This window comes from Lissotriton helveticus, chromosome 12 (assembly GCF_964261635.1).
Source record: "Lissotriton helveticus chromosome 12, aLisHel1.1, whole genome shotgun sequence".
Taxonomy (NCBI): Eukaryota; Metazoa; Chordata; class Amphibia; order Caudata; family Salamandridae; genus Lissotriton; species Lissotriton helveticus.
In genome coordinates, this window is record NC_136073.1 from 866,596,020 (window position 1) to 866,613,751 (window position 17,732).

The following is a 17,732-nucleotide window of genomic DNA, read 5'->3' on the forward strand; positions in this document are numbered from 1 at the left end:
GTGGCGGTGCAGAGTGCAGAGTGGCGGTGCAGAGTGGCGGTGCAGAGTGCAGAGTGGGGGTGCAGAGTGGGGGTGCAGAGTGGCGGTGCAGAGTGGCGGTGCAGAGTGGCGGTGCGGCGGTGCAGAGTGGCGGTGCAGAGTGCAGAGTGGCGGTGCAGAGTGGCGGTGCAGAGTGGCGGTGCAGAGTGCAGAGTGGCGGTGCAGAGTGGCGGTGCAGAGTGCAGAGTGGCGGTGCAGAGTGGCGGTGCAAAGTGGCGGTGCAGAGTGGCGGTGCAGAGTGGCGGTGCAGAGTGGCGGTGCAGAGTGGTGGTGCAGAGTGGCGGTGCAGAGTGGCGGTGCAGAGTGGGGGTGCAGAGTGGCGGTGCAGAGTGGCGGTGCAGAGTGGCGGTGCGGCGGTGCAGAGTGGCGGTGCAGAGTGCAGAGTGGCGGTGCAGAGTGCAGAGTGGCGGTGCAGAGTGGCTGTGCAGAGTGCAGAGTGGCGGTGCAGAGTGGCGGTGCAGAGTGGCGGTGCAGAGTGCAGAGTGGCGGTGCAGAGTGGCGGTGCAGAGTGCAGAGTGGCGGTGCAGAGTGGCGGTGCAGAGTGGCGGCGCAGAGTGGCGGCGCAGAGTGGCGGTGCAGAGTGGCGGTGCAGAGTGGCGGTGCAGAGTGCAGAGTGGCGGTGCAGAGTGGCGGTGCAGAGTGGCGGTGCAGCGGTGCAGAGTGGCGGTGCAGAGTGGCGGTGCAGAGTGGCGGTGCAGAGTGGCGTTGCGGCGGTGCAGAGTGGCGGTGCAGAGTGGTGGTGCAGAGTGGCGTTGCGGCGGTGCAGAGTGGCGGTGCAGAGTGGCGGTGCAGAGTGCAGAGTGGCGGTGCAGAGTGGCGGTGCAGAGTGGCGGTGCAGAGTGGCGGTGCAGAGTGGCGGTGCAGAGTGCAGAGTGGCGGTGCAGAGTGCAGAGTGGCGGTGCAGATTGCAGAGTGGCGGTGCAGAGTGGCGGTGCAGAGTGCAGAGTGGCGGTGCAGAGTGGCGGTGCAAAGTGGCGGTGCAGAGTGGCGGTGCAGAGTGCAGAGTGGCGGTGCAGAGTGCAGAGTGGCGGTGCAGAGTGGCAGTGCAGAGTGGCGGTGCAGAGTGGCGATGCAGAGTGGCGGTGCAGAGTGCAGAGTGGTGGTGCAGAGTGGCGGTGCAGAGTGGCGGTGCAGAGTGGCGGTGCAGAGTGGCGGTGCAGAGTGCAGAGTGGCGGTGCAGAGTGGCGGTGCAGAGTGGCGGTGCAGAGTGCAGAGTGGCGGTGCAGAGTGGCGGTGCAGAGTGGCGGTGCAGAGTGGCGGTGCAGAGTGGCGGTGCAGAGTGGCGGTGCAGAGTGGCGGTGCGGCGGTGCAGAGTGGCGGTGCAGAGTGGCGGTGCAGAGTGCAGAGTGGTGGTGCAGAGTGGCGGTGCAGAGTTCAGAGTGGCGGTGCAGAGTGGCGGTGCAGAGTGCAGAGTGGCGGTGCAGAGTGGCGGTGCAGAGTGGCGGTGCAGAGTGGCGGTGCAGAGTGGCGGTGCGGCGGTGCAGAGTGGCGGTGCAGAGTGCAGAGTGGCGGTGCAGAGTGGCGGTGCAGAGTGGCGGTGCAGAGTGGCGGTGCAGCGGTGCAGAATGGCGGTGCAGAGTGGCGGTGCAGAGTGGCGGTGCGGCGGTGCAGAGTGGCGGTGCAGAGTGGCGGTGCAGAGTGCAGAGTGGCGGTGCAGAGTGGCGGTGCAGAGTGGCAGTGCAGAGTGCAGAGTGGCGGTGCAGAGTGCAGAGTGCAGAGTGGCGGTGCAGAGTGGTGGTGCAGAGTGGCGGTGCAGAGTGGCGGTGCAAAGTGGCGGTGCAGAGTGGCGGTGCAGAGTGCAGAGTGGCGGTGCAGAGTGGCGGTGCAGAGTGGTGGTGCAGAGTGGCGGTGCGGCGGTGCAGAGTGGCGGTGCAGAGTGGCGGTGCAGAGTGGCGGTGCAGAGTGGCGGTGCAGAGTGCAGAGTGGCGGTGCAGAATGGCGGTGCAGAGTGGCGGTGCAGAGTGCAGAGTGGGGGTGCAGAGTGGCGGTGCAGAGTGCAGAGTGGCGGTGCAGAGTGGCGGTGCAGAGTGGCGGTGCAGAGTGGCGGTGCAGAGTGGCGGTGCAGAGTGCAGAGTGGCGGTGCAGAGTGGCGGTGCAGAGTGGCGGTGCAGAGTGGCGGTGCAGAGTGCAGAGTGGCGGTGCAGAGTGGCGGTGCAGAGTGCAGAGTGGCGGTGCAGAGTGGCGGTGCAGAGTGGCGGTGCAGAGTGCAGAGTGGCGGTGCAGAGTGCAGAGTGGCGGTGCAGAGTGGCGGTGCAGAGTGGCGGTGCAGAGTGGCGGTGCAGAGTGGCGGTGCAGAGTGGCGGTGCAGAGTGCCGGTGAGTGCAGAGTGACAGTGAGTGCAGAGTGACAGTGAGTGCAGAGTGACAGTGAGTGCAGAGTGACAGTGAGTGCAGAGTGACAGCAGAGTGACAGTGAGTGCAGAGTGACAGCAGAGTGACAGTGAGTGCAGAGTGACAGCAGAGTGACAGTGAGTGCAGAGTGACAGCAGAGTGACAGTGAGTGCAGAGTGACAGTGAGTGCAGAGTGACTGTAGAGTGCAGAGTGACTGTAGAGTGCAGAGTGACTGTAGAGTGCAGAGTGACTGTAGAGTGCAGAGTGACTGTAGAGTGCAGAGTGACAGCAGAGTGCAGAGTGACAGCAGAGTGCAGAGTGACAGCAGAGTGCAGAGTGACAGTGAGTGCAGAGTGACAGTGAGTGCAGAGTGACAGCTGAGTGCAGAGTGACAGCTGAGTGCAGAGTGACAGTGAGTGCAGAGTGACAGTGAGTGCAGAGTGACAGTGAGTGCAGAGTGACTGCAGAGACAGTGTGTCAGGGTGCACATTGTGTGAGTGTGCAGAATGAGTGTGCAGGGTAAACAGTGTGTGACTATGCAGGGTGACATTGGGAGTGTGCGGGTGAGCAGTGTGTGAATGTTACGGGGCAGTGTGTGAGTGTGCAGAAAACACCACACACACATACACCACACACACATAACGCACACACAAACCACACACCCCAGTCTCTCAACACCACACACTTGTCACCACTCAACACAACACACTTACCACCACACTCACTCCCCAGGCTCACCCCCACAGACTCACCACCACACACTCACCAGCACACAGAAAACAACCCACACAACAACACACCCCCAGCCGTCAATGAATGCTTTCACCATGCACAAACACCAACAACCATCATCCATCTGTGCACGCTTTTACCAAGCACACACCCACCAGCCGTCAGTGCACCCTTCCACCACGCACACACACCTCCAGCCGGCAGTGCACTTTTCCACCAAGCAATCGCAGTATGGTACACTTTACTTTTAAACATATTCATATAAAGCACAGCATGCCACCATTGGTAAAATTACAATTCAACCAAGATACTTCCACTACACACCACATGCACACACTCCATAACACATGGCAAAAAGACATTGGCATTTACAATGCCATTAGCTCAAACTCAAATAAATCCGAGCCCGATTGCATTTCTAATGCTTGTTACTGATTTTTACAGGTAAATACAGACAGAAAACATTCATTTCCTTGTCTGTATTTATGTTTAAATGTGGATAAAGACGGTAATTGGGTGCTTTTTGAGTAATTCTAAATACTGTCGCACATGACTGCCAGGCCAATAGATGTGTGGATTGATAAATAAGGGGGTTAAAAAAGAAAGGAATTTTAGTAAAGAGGCTGTAGCAGCAGTAGATATGCACAAAGTTGATAGTGGAATTTGCATATTTTCATATAAGTGCATTGATTTATCTTCTGCAGGTGTTCATATCACTGAAACCTGGCAGGCGCTCAAGCATGACTGAATATTTATCAGTTAAATAAACGTGAAAATATATTAATTTCAGCTTAACTTTTCCACAAAAACCCAAAATAAATCTGAAAAAAACAGATAAAATTACCAAAAATTAAATATGGATAAATACAGACGGAAATGGCTAAAAAAAGAAATACCATAAAACCAAGAGCCCTAATTATACTTAACCTTCTAAGTGCATAATTTGTTGCAGAGAAAGTCATATAAGCTCGGCCTTATGAAGAATACATTTAATTATAGGACCAGGCGAAAATTTGGTTAGACTAGTGGAACCTGTGTGTGGCAAAGGTGCATGTGGGAGTAAATCACTTTTACCACCTTTTCTGGTATGTGTAACATGGAGGAGGATTGTAAGTTGAGCACACACAATTCTCTGGCATTTGTTTGTATATGTTATCATTGTACACTTACAAATGCATTTTGTTCGCATACTTTTCAACCTCTTGAAACAGTTTTCCGCTGTGTAATTTCCTAATATATGGCAGCACTCGGGGTCATACTTACCCGTGCCCCTGCAAAGCAGGTACCTGGTACATGTCAGGGTGACACATATGTGGCTCTGAGGTTGAGCCTTGTAAGCGCCCCTCGTTGTCCGCTCTAAAATTGTAATTGTAAATTGTATTTATATAGCGCTTACTACCCATGATGAGGCATTGAAGTGCCTTGCAGCCAGACACATGCCACTCTGGAACCCAAGATATAGTTAAATAGTTAGTAGATTACTATAAGTGCTTCCTTTTTCCTTGTGGATTTGTTGTGTTAAGTTTGTTAACCCCTTGCCCACGGCCGGAATTCCGCTCCTGTGCTGGACATTCCGATCGCGGGCGTGGTCATGACAGCCTCCAGCCGTCATCAGCACACGAGCACTATGTGCCATGACGGCTGGGGGCCGTCATCAGCATGGAAGGGGTAAATAGATAAATGTTCGGGTGTAGTCAAACAGCAAGAAGGTAACCTCAAGTGCTACTGTAGGCTTTTTTTATGCAGTCACTACATCCTTTTGAACAAAAGCAGAACTGGGTTGGACCAGATTCAGTCCGAGGAGTGGCTTTGCTCCAAGCGGTCATAAGATACCACTTGTTGGCAGAGCTCAACGGGGTAACAAAGGAGATCTTCACAAAAGTGGTTGTAAACAGAGAGCCGCCCATTCCAGCAGGAGTGCGGAGCCAACGCTCCGTAAACGAGTCCCTTAGACTTCGGTGGACACAAGGGAGTGAAGAAAATATGGAGGGCCGAGACAAAGATGGCGACCAAGGGTCTTACAGTCGAGATACTCCTCAAGCGCTTGGCTGATGTCCAGTCAGTCCATTACAAGTGCATTATATCCTATGGTACTTGTAATTTGGCGGAGTAGATGTGTGTCCGTTTTTATAGCACGTCCCGTCCTCCTAACTCTAATAAGACCCTAAATATTGTCCAGCTGGGCATTAACGACCATGTTAAACACGGGAGGGAGAGAAACAGCACAGTGAGCAACACAAGAAAACAACAATAGAGGGTAGCAAAATTATTTCAAGTTTTTTCCATATCATATGCAATGCATGAAGAAAAATCAAACATATTTTCATCTAAATTGGAGCCATCTTTGACTTAAATCTGAAAGCTAGGGGGCACTTTAGAAACAGTTGTGGGCAGTTTAGAAGCCTGGACACTGGAGTGCCAAGGAGGTCCTTTAAAAAAATGCATTGAACATTAAGGTGTAAACGTCTTTAAAAGAAACAAATAGTTTAAAAATTGCAATTGGTAAATTACACCAGCTTCAGGTGTCTATGTTTTTGAAGACAAATTCCTCTATACCCACTGTTTTTCTGGGAATAATATAAAAATGCAGTAATATTTCTCAGATTACATATTTCACTAGTACCTACATTGAGATTTCTTTCTGGACTTTGAAAATGTACTTTAACAGGAACTGTAAACCAATACTTCAAATGACATTCAACTAGATCAATGGTTTAACTTTATTTTTCGTGTAGATTTTCTAAGACGTTATGGGGCTATAGAGTGTCTGGGACACTATATAAAAGCTTCTAAGTAACATAGACGTTTTTGAGTTGTTGCATAAAAATATTGGTAAAAAACATCCTGAAATCTGTATCAGCAAGATTTTTTAAAGCTTACTGGTTATATAGAATTGAGAAGTGCGCAAGTAAATTGCATTTGTGAGTGAAAAATTATAAAATGCACACACAAATTTTAGTTGTGCGAGACAGTGTTAGATTGAGAGTTTATTTAAGTAATATCAGGAAAAAGTAACTAATGTACATTAGAACATTGGAATGTTTGAAGCTCCTTTGAAAACAATGGAGTAAGTCCGGGCTTATAATGGCTGGTATAAGCCCAGAGCTCCAACATTCTAATGTTTCTTTGTTCACAGCTGTGGTTGTTAACAAAGGCTTCAGGGAGCCAGAGGGAATTTCAATCCCCTTGCGCTCCCTAAAGCCTTTGTTTAATTTGTTAGAGCATTCTGCCCTCTAGTGGCGGAATGTTCTAATAGCCTTATAACCCTTCGTAGCTGGGCTATACCGGCGATTCAAGTCCCGCTGCCTTGTTAAAGTTTCTCACCTTCGGCTCTGGCCTTTAACGCTGCACCGGGCCTTTAATAGCAGGTATAGCCCACTACGGCAGGCTATAAGACTATAGTAATTCCAAACTACCAGCGCCTTCAGTTTTTTGTTCTGTAAGAGAGTGAGTGTCAAGCTCAGATCTGATGGCGGATACCTTTGGGGTTACTTGTCTCTATACATCAGACTTAGTATACCCCCATTTCTTCTGGGCATTTTCTAGTTATGCTTCGAGGGGTTGCTTAGGAGATAGACAGTGCATGAAATTAGTATAGTCCAGTAGGATCCCAGACCGGACAGTTATAACTGACCCTTTTCCGGGATCCGGGCAGGACCCAAGAAAATACGCCTGATTTGTCCTGGTATAATATGCCGACACCTGGACATGTTTGTCAGTGCCCACACGTTTTTTGCTGTTCATTTTGAAGTACAACCTGCAGATAGGGCGGGTGGTTTCTTATTTTCACATCCACCTGGGTCCAACACAAAGGCTTCACTTAAAGGGCCATCAGTACTTCTTTTGTTGGAGTCCCAAGAGGTGAAGATCTAGGGTGCACCGTACAGGGTCTCAGGCAAGAGAATGACGGAGACCAAATTATTTTGATTAGAGGTGAACATCTCAAACCATATTTATTGAAAGCATTTTTGCTAAGGGAGAATGAACTTCTCATAAACAGTGAAATATGAAAATGTAACAGCTTACAAATTGTTGGCATTAATATTGGTCCCCTTATTGAGAAACCTAGAAAGAATAAAAATCTAACCGGCCCGACCATCCTGATGCACAGTCACCGTTAGCGTGGAGGACCAGAAAACGTTTGCTTCCTTAGCTCCCCTAGAAACGGGGAAACAGAACCAGTTGTGCATCCAAAATACCATGGTCAGTCCCAGGCAGGGTCGGACTGGCCATACCGGGCACTGGGCATTTTCACAGTGGGCCGCCAGAGTGGGGGCCGGTTTTGGGCCTCTAGCGGGCTGTTTTTGTTACCGGGGGCCGGCAATATTGGCCCCCTGTGACATAATCAGCTGAAACCGGCCCCAGCAAACAGCTTGGCCGCACCTCCCCTGCCCCTTAGGGGGGCCGGCCGAGCAGTTTGCCAGGGCCGGTTTCGGTTCCCAGTCCGGCTTTGACACAGGAGGCCTTGAGGGCCATGATATTGAGATGGGTGAGGCAACTGGGTGAACAATTGACCCATGGCATAGACCGCATCCCTCGCCACCCAAGAAACAAAAATAACACTTAGCCGAGGGGAGACCAGAAACAACCACTGCAGTGTGCATCTCTTACCCCCTATAAATATTTAAGGCTCTATACGCCCACCCGCTTTGAGGCCCAGATGAGAATCACCAATCAGTGAAATTCTTTTTGATGCAAGAGGCAAAGGTGATCTGAAATCTCGCTGCCAACCATGAACCCATGTGGAAACCTGGCAGCTGGCGGTTTGTCAAGTGGGTGATCAGCTGTGGGTTAGCAGCAGATCAGGCCATCTGACGCCAACCCCCAAGGTGGTTGGGCTCACCCACCGCAGTACCCTACTGGCCGCGCCTCGATACATCCTGGCTGGGAGCTATCTGGAGCAGAGCGTAATCCCTAGCTTCCAATGCAGTGGTGGTAAACAAAGGCACTCAATTTGTTATTTCTTCGCTAGTGCGTAAAAGAAAGTATGACATTGAGGCAGAGACGTTTTAAGGCACGGGCAAAGTGGGCCCTGGCTTTTCAGGGGGACCCCTGTTATCGCCACCTCTGTTCTGCAGAGTCTAGTCCTAATCAGACCCCCCAGGATATAGCGGCATGGATTAGCAAATTTAGCGGCACAAAAATGGAAATTTAGCGGCACAAATATGGAAATTTAGCTGCAATTTTGCGGCATTTTATTTGGCAATTTTTCCTACAACAAACACAGATATCTTCGTTTTTTTGTTATTTAACAACATGAAGCTATATATATTTGGTTTATTTACAATGTAGACACTTTGTTTCCATCGAAAAGCAAAATACTGCCCCCACTCTATACAACATGACCCCACAACATTGCATACTGAATGTGGAGTGGTGGACCCTTCCTTTTAGCAGGATCGCATTTGGCAAGTACCCAATAAAGAAGAAAATGACAACGTTTGGCAAGTCAAACTCCGCCTCTGGCACCCCCAGATCAGATCGTGGGACTCGAGAACAGCCTCCCATCCCCATTAGTGGAGTGTAGAGTGGCAGAGCCCTCCGGGAACACCATGTCCTTCCAGAGCGACTTCAAGAGAGGCAGCATTAGTTTATAGGGCCTGCCCTTGGTCCCGCAGCGCAACCCAGAAGTATACCTCACACACAACTGTCGATAGTCAACCTTCAGCTTCTGTAATTCTGTAAGGTGTTGTGTAGGTCTTGGCACAGGAGTCCCTCATCCACATGGACCTCCCTAATCTTTGTTTCTACTGCTGTCTGCGAGGCATAGATGGCTTGTAAGATCTTGGCAAGATCTTCGCCTTCGCGCAAACATGCAAGCTGCCTCCCCCCCTCCCCCACCCTCCCCCCCCCCCCACACACACACACACACCCATTGTATACTTGTTCATATGAGTTTGGGAGGAGTGAGGATGAGGGATCTTGTCTTTCCCCATAGTTATGACAGGAATAAGCCACGAGACAGCAGCAGTTCAGGTGCCCATCCCCCTTGCAGCATTGCCTACGACAGCATGAGCAGCAAGGGACCCACGGACGTCAAAGGGGTCAAACAAATAATCAAAGATAGCTGCGATCCTGTGCAGCATGATAAATACAGGAAAGATAGCAGTTTACAGTATGGGGCACCCTCAGTGGCACTTGCAGATTACTGCATCCACCTATGGGTCTCACAGCAGCAGGACAGATGGAGGCAGGTTTTTGGTATGTCGGAGCTCTCTGGCATGCTGGGTGCCGGCCGCTTCATTGGGGAGGGCGCTCCTCCCTTCATTTCGCTCTGGGCAGCTTACTGGTGCAGCATCATGCAGGGGACAAGGCAGTGTGAGGGCCCGTCATACTTCTAAGGGTCGTATTGCGCCTGCTTCATCAGTGTCCCGCTGACAGCGCTATACGGGCTCATTCACGCTTCTCACCAATTCGCTCAGCCTCACAGTAGGTGGACAGCAGCTGGGCATCTGGCTGGGGGACGAACAGTCTCTTCTCTGCCACATCTAGGTCAGTCAGGATGGCGTGCGGCTGCAGGGCACCAACAGCGAACGTCGTTGGATTCCCTCTCAGCTACCCTCTTGCCCTGTCCTGCACCGGGGCTCTCAATGGGGCTCCCCCTCATATCAGGACTTTTGCGATGGGTCCATCGGTCCAGTAGAAGGCACTTCCGCAGAAGCTCCACTCCGTTCACCTGGTCGTTTCGATGCGACCTCTAGATCCAGGCAAGGGCCCTGGGAAGGTCCGCGCTGTGTCACCTCTGCCCGTCTACTCTCAAAGGAGGCTGCAGTTTTCAGGACGCCTTTGAATTGTATATTCTTTCCCTAAAAGTCCTGTTCACGTGGGACTGACCGAGCGAGGCGCCAGTAGTCACATTTGCACATCAAAGCCACAAAGGCGACAAGGGGGAGGCAGCAGGTATTCGACGGCTGGACGGCGGCACGTAATGACGTGTGCGCGAACAGCCAATAAAAGGGCATTGTTTGTGTTTATGACACTGTTTTATAATTATCGCGGCAATAATTGTAAAAATCGCGGCCATCGCGCTAGTCGGCCAATTTCGCGATTTTTTCGTGAATCGCGAAATCGCGATAAGCTGGAGGGTCTGCCTAATGATCTCGAAAAATTCTTACAGACTGTTTTAAATACCGTTTTCCTTTAATTTATTTTTTATGTGGATGATGTGTGAGAGTCAATTACAGACATTTTGCCGAGAAATGTTGTGTTGGCTTTTCATGCAACATCCATCACATATAGGAAATGGCAGGGTCTCACAGAGATTATTTGCAGCAATATTAATGAACTGCTCCTGTGTTACAGCAAAACACTCAAGGTGATGGACGGAATATTGCACATTGGCAAAACATTCACCCCCAGTCACAGATCTGGGTTTAATCCATTGTTATTTTGCTCACCTGGCCACCCCAGTTGAGACATGGCCATATGCAAATCAGTCTGACCCTGTGCCTCATGGGAACAGTCCAGCCTGAACTGCCAAGCCATGCCTTTCCTGGGCCGGGATCAAGCATCCTAGGACCGGTTTCTGGCTATCAGCCGTCATCAGCTAGGATAGCTTGACTCCAGTGGCGTAGTGAGCACGGGACCCACGTCTGGGCATACCCTTCCCACATAGGGTGAACAGCAAAACACACAAGATGATGGACGGAATGTTGCACAATGGCAGAACATTCACCCCCAGTCACAGATCTGGGTTTAATCCATCGTTATTTAGCTCACTCTGCAACCCCAGTTCAGACATGGCCATATGCAAATCAGTCTTGACCCTGTGCCTCATGGGAACAGTCCAGCCCGAACTGCCAAGCCATGTCTTCCCTGGACCAGAATCAAGCATCCTAGGACCGGTTTCTGGCTATCAGCCGTCTTCAGCCAGGATCGCTTGACTCCTGTGGCTCCGTGAGCACGGGACCCACGTCTGGGCATACCCTTCCCACAAAGGGCGAACAGCAAAACCCACAAGATGATGGACGGAATGTTACACATTGGCAAAACACTCACCCCCAGTCACAGATCTGGGTTTAATCCATCGTTGTGAGATGTAAACACATTAGAATTTGGACGATTGAGCCTGTTCAGTGTCAGTTACCTGGCCAAAGAGGGCATGAAACAGCTGAAATTGAATCATACATCAAATCTGTTCTGAACAGGGGGCCCTAAAATAGGCTTGACCCAGGCCCCCAAAATCCTTGAGATATCCCTGCATGGAGGCAGGTTACTGATTTTGTTCAACCCTTGTAAGTAAGAGGAATGCTTGCACTGTACAAATGTCAGGTGTATCTGTCTGTTCAAATAAATAAACTAATAACAATTTACAGAAATCCTACTAATTTATTTTTTACTTTTATTTATTTTATAATGCTACTCATGCCAATGTGGTGTGTCAGAGCGCTTTACAATGAGCACACATATTATAATGAATCATACAAGTGTGTAAATCAATGTATAGGAGATGTTACATAAGACAATGAGGGATACAAGGTGCCGGAGATATATGGCTTCCATAGTGATTGCCATTATATGTTAAGTGTGCTTGATCTGGAAAAGCGGTATGCATACAGCTCCTTGATGCCTGTTCTGGGCGCACTGTGCTAAACTAGAACATTCCTCCCTTATGAACTGCAAGTAAGACAAGGACTTCTGTGGCCAAAGCAGTAACCCACTGAGCTATCTACATACGATACAAATCTGCCTGTTACATATTTTGCTCTGCAGCAGCACATCAACCCTCTACGCTACTTTATAAGGAGTTAAAATTGTGACTATGCTAAGCACAGATCTCTCCAGCAAGTGCATTAACCAGCAGAGCCACAATTATTGTTATACCCTGAAAATTGCTGCGTAACCCAACAATTTGCAACAGGTGTGCAACCACATAAGATATTTTTAAAATCCATCCTGTTTGTGGCCAGTTAAGGAAGCCGGAACAGGTTTCCTATCCCGCTTGTCCATGTTGGCTATTTCTTTGCAGGCGAGTTTTTAAAAAAAATGTATGTTGTCTGTCAGACTCCGCCCCTCCTGTCTTCTCCTTCCTGCTGCACACCTTGACCCCCAATTTACAGGATACAGGAATATTTTTTTTCCTCCATTTCCAACACTAGAGTAAACAAGACTAAAAGTAAGTGCCACCCTGACCTGTCCTGGAGGCCTCCACAAAGCTCAAAACTGTGATGAGTGTGTGTGTGAAAAATCCCAATTGAAAACAAGCGTTGGCAGTTCAACAGGTCTGGCTTTGGTAAGCTGGTCTGGCGTGAATTCTTGGACAACCTTATAGCATGAGCTAAAAGCAGTGTTGCAGCAAATTTCCCAGCTTAAGTTTTCTCAGACTGGACAGTTTCTTAGTGCTCTCGATGACGTCATATAGACCTGTTATCACTGGAGCAACTAGTGGGGAGAGAACCGCACTCTGAACGCGCAGTGTTATCTTGGGCGCGCAGGGAGTAGACATAACAGCCCCCACCCTGCGAAACCCGAAAAGAGCAAAGAGCATCCGCCGGCCCCCCCAACCCACCCCCACAGGACTTCTTGAGCTCCAGGGAGTGCCCACGACTGTCTGGCCGCCACTGTGCAGGGTTCTGGCTCAGACATTCCCTGAAATAAAAAAAATATATATATTTATATATTTATATATATATATATATGTATATATGTATGTATATATGTATATATATATATGTATTTATATATGTATGTATGTATGTATATATATATGTATTTATATATGTATATATATATATATACACTCGTGTTTCTACACTGCAGTCTCCTTTCTCATGTCGCTTTAGCGTAGCTCTTCCAGTCCAGGTTTTTATTTTGTTTTTGTATATTTTGTAAATGCTCTAACAGTTGCATCGCTGGACCTGTAATGCAAGACTCCAACTACCAGAATGCAACAGTAAATGCTATGCCTGTCTCTGGCTTGACGCATGACAGGTGTCACTTTGGAGCACTCAGTAAAATCCTCCAGGTTCCCCTGAAAATATGCCACCTTATTTTAAAGTCGCAAAGTTTTCAAACTTCCTTTTATATTGATAAAGTTCTGGCTTCGCACTTTGTAGAGCTTTTTTTTTTTGCAATGTCCCTTTTAAAGAGCGAAGAGAGTGGGACGGTGAAGGCGGGACACGGGCCCCCACCTCGCGTGGCGCTGCTGTCCTGGGGGTGGCAGCGCTGACGTCCAGGCTCCGGGGCCTGCCTCACCTCACCCCGGCCCGGCCCAGAGCCTCAGACCGCAGCGGGGCCGGGCTGCGTCGGACGGGCCACCTCTCTCGGGAGCCTCGTCAGCAACAAAGACCGCCTTGTCTGCACCATGCCATTAGAGCTCAAACCGCAGAGGAAGCACCATCAAAAGCAGGGATGGGAGCCCCCACGCCTCCTGCTCAATGGACCGTCCCACTCGGCTTTTGTGGTTTATAAGTAGCCCTCTTTGGAATGTTGCATTGTGTCCTGGGGGGATCGCTCTGAACTCCAGAGAACACTGGATTATTGGAGGAAATGCTTGCGTCTTTATCCGAAGATAAAACAAACACTCTTGGTTGGAGCAACGAATGGGGTGGAGGAAATTTGGGGTGAGTGTTTGGCGCGCGGTCCAGGGTTGTTGGACCCAAACTCTTCGAACAGGTTTCCGGGAAAGATCGGGTCAACGGGCTATGAAGGATCCACTGGCCATCGCCACCGTCATCCGGAACAATGTTTCGATCCAAGGGCTTACGCATAGGAACTAGCCCATTGGCCAACTTGGAGGAAGAATTTGAGAAGAGCCCCGGATTACACCGGACAGCCATGCAGAATTCCATGTTCGGTGCCAAGGTTATGCCCTACAGCCAGTATCCCATCCGGAGACATTCGTGCATCGGGTGAGTGACCACTCCGTGTCAATGGTTTGGATGTTTCACCTCCTGGTTGAGTGTCTGATATACTTTCCAACTACAATTACTTTTTGGGGTTGGTCTCCAAACGTGCCTCGATAAGGTGATGCCCAATAGTTCTAGGGGAAAAAGTAAAACTGGTAAAAGGTCTGTGTCCAATCGCACTTTAAGGATGTCAACTGTTGGTAAATGTGGCTTACTCTATCTTTAAGTGTGACTTATATCCAGGACTAAGTCACACCTGCGCATGGAAAACACTTTTTTAAGCCAAGTGCACATAAAATGCTCACTTTGGGTTATTTCCGTTTACAAATGAGCTACGCTTGGGTATAATTTTCTGCACAGCTGGATTTCTGTACACATGTGTGTGACATTTTTACCAAGTCAGCCTGCAGCAATCCCCTTGACGTTTGCCCAAATGTCTGAATGCAAGTAGAAGGAAAAAAAGTTAGGGGAAATATATATGGCATTGTCAACTCAAGCCTCCTTTGGGTTGCATTAAAATACACACATTTAGAAAGAAAACAATGGATTTTGGAAAACGATTCAACGTAACCCAAACTAAAATCTAATATAGGTTAAATTGTTTATGTCCCAGGCTGTGTGTGGGTGATTGACTCTGGATGCATATGGTTAGTAGAGGTCACATTAAGGTAAAAGGTTTGGTTGTGCTCAGATCGTTCTAGTTTTTTAATGTATGGATGGTGTGCCAATTAACTTTATAGTTTTTTTGTTAAACTTGGTGACCAGTTGTGCATGTCGCAATCTATGTAGCTTGTTTCCCGTAGAAAGAGCTTGGCAAAGAGACGCCGCTGGCAGGGGTATACAACCTTTACAACGCAACTTTTACAACGCACTACCATTACAACGAAACTTTTACAACGCAACATCCATTACAACGCATGCATTTACAACGCAGTCATTACAATGCATGACACTACAACGCACACCACTACAACGCATGTCATTACAACGCAGTCATTACAACGCATACCATTACAACGCATAGCATTACAACACATAGTACCCCTACACTATCCAACACTTACCCTACTGTTGCACCCCCTGGAGTTAGAATAGTAATTTTAACCCCTACACTATCCAACACTTACCCTACTGTTGAACCCCCTGGAGTTAGAATAGTAATTATTACCCCTACACTATCCAAAACTTACCTTAAATGCAAAGAAATGTTATGCGATGTAATGGAATGCGTTGTAAAGGTAGTTCTTAAAAATTCGTTGTAAATGCATGCGTTGTAATGGAATGCGTTGTAGTGGATGTTGCGTTGTAAAAAATGCGTTGTAAAGGTAGGCGTTGTAAAAGTATGCGTTGTAACGTCATACATCCCTGGCAGGTGGCACGCAAAAAACACAGACTGTGGTTCAAGCTATCTTTGTGTGTTGGTGTCACGCAGGTGGAGTGTGGCGGGCAGGTACCACTTATCGTTGCGCGTATGAGGATGTCAGGAGGTCCTGTCTACCATACTCTGTTGGAAAACCATACATTTCACAGGCAACTGCACAGGCCTTATGCAGAAAGTGTTGGGGGAAGGTGCTGTTGGTTGTTCAATGGTGGCCAGTTTTGGCATATCGGGGGTATTGTCTGTGTGTGGTGAAGGATCGCCTCATGCATACTTATTTGGTGGTTGCGTGGTGTGCCTTCGATTGAAATAGGTTTCAATAATACTTTTGTTCTCCAATTTTTCTCTTTCTCTCTTCTTTCCATCACTTCCACCTCTACCACACACTCTCTCTCTCTTGCTCTATATTTCTCTCAATTTAAGGTATCTGCACATTTGCTCATTTCTCTTTTACAAGTATTATATTTGGAGCTGAGCCTTGATAGAGGGGCCACAGCTTCTTTCGAATTTTGCCTTCAAGGACTTCGATTTGTTTTTTTCAGTGAATTTTACGGGTTTTTAAAGACGTTCCTTTAATGTATTCCACAGAGAACTGTTTCCCCGTGTTGTTTGTCATTGTATTCCTCATAAGACAAGTTTCATTTAGCATTAAAAAAAATCAAAAACATCCAAAAATAATTTCAAGATCCCTTGATAGCACCACATTGAAAGTAACTTTTAGCAGCATGTTTAGTTTAATAAGTCACACCGCACTTGACATGTGACAGGAGTAATCTCTGAAATGCATTATGTTTGATATCTAAGTGTCAGCAGTTTTCCAAGCAATGCATCATGGTACATGTAGTCTACAGTTTCCATTTATCTCACTTTGTGGGTGCACTAGTCTTTTTAGTTTCAAGCAGTGTGCGCCTGGTCCAGTAATTTCCTACTTAATAAACGCGTTAACAAATAAACATTACAATGCAAGACATTTCTGCCAAAGAAGGAACAGGGTTGACAAACACCAGTTAAAATGGAGTTAAATTTCATTTTACCCATGTACGACTCCATCTGAGCATGAATCATGCTTATTGAAAAGTCTCCAGATCCTGTATCATGACCTGCCCACCGGACATTTTTCTCCGGGTAAGTCTTACCTTTCCTCTCCCGGCTACAACTGGTGTAGGATATATGTCATTCAGGAGATACAAGAGTGATCCAAGTTAGCGGAGCCGCAGACATGTTGGTCATCGGCCAATGATTGTTGACAGGACGAGCCAAGCAATTACACTTTAGCCCAATGTTCTTAATAAATCAACCCACAGTGGATGTTGGGTATCGGAGTGTGAAATTGCACGTCAGCTGTGAGATCATGGCTGCTCTCACCATACTCAGGAGAGGCACAGTGTGTGCCGGGATCCCTGCAGTTTAATTCTCTGTCTCGCACATGAGAGAGAACGGTGAAAAGTAGAGGCGCTATAACCTGTACCTCAGCACCTGTGCAAGGATTTTAGGTGCATAAGGCACAATTACACTGTGACATTAGAGTGCCTTTTCAGTCAACCAACAAGAACGCTGTTGAGGGCATTCGTTATACTCTGGTGCCTTCTTGTGGCCATTTTTGGTAACGCCCCAAAGCAGCTGCCTACAATGTCCATAAGTCAGGAGCGGTCCAACCTTCACCGTACGTGTTTATGCATTACAAAACCCTTTGCTTCCAGATTTAGTTTTGATTTCAATGTTCTTCCAAGTAACTATTAACTCTTACATTGAAATTTAGTTAAAGCCACAAAAATTGAGCCAGCACTATTGAAGGACGCCCTTATCGAAAACGAGTTCAATGATTCGATAATACGGTGGATCTCTAAGGGCAGTCAGGAGTGTGTAAGCGATCAGAGAAGCTGTACGATGCGGAACAGAGCGTTTCGCTAGTGAGCTGCCTGTGAGTGTAACCTCAGATCACCTCTCACTGAAATATAAATGACCTAAAATATATCAACAACGCGGTCACACAGGATCCCAGGCACACCTGTAGCTTCCCTTCTGTTATTGCCTCATGAGTAATTTTAAGTGTTGATCTTATCCGTCGATCCCTCTCACCACCGGTAATAATTCACCGTAATGTGCATTGCGTAGGCCTTCGTGGCTGAAACCTGCGGCTCTTGGAAGGAGGCCATTGCCTGAAACTAGAGGGGCACCGCCCACGCCAAACATGGCCAACAAACAGTCCAGGTCAATTAGTGAATTTGTGAACTGATCTCATGGTTGTGAACATGATTGCACCTTCGTATTCTTTTAAAGATATGTTACGCGAACATGCCCCTGCGGGTATCAGAGTGCTTTACAGTGATCAAGGCGACATGAATAAAAATAACAACCGCATCATCGAGCATGCACAAGGTGTGGGCATCTCTCCGGTAAGCAGC

General features: G+C 48.4%; 1 protein-coding gene across 7 annotated transcripts in view; it reads left to right on the forward strand.

Moving 5' to 3' along the window:
- PDE4C (phosphodiesterase 4C) overlaps positions 1 to 17,732 on the forward strand; it is a 1,009,779-nt gene that overhangs the window by 670,163 nt on the left and 321,884 nt on the right. The window contains exon 1 of one of the 7 annotated variants that reach the window (XM_078670891.1): positions 13,336 to 13,952. The exons of the other annotated variants lie outside the window; for them this stretch is intronic. Coding sequence (XP_078527017.1) covers positions 13,786 to 13,952 — 167 coding nt within the window. The 5' untranslated portion in view covers positions 13,336 to 13,785. Of the gene's footprint in view, positions 1 to 13,335; positions 13,953 to 17,732 lie in introns of those variants that run through there. 7 annotated transcript variants of the gene reach the window in all.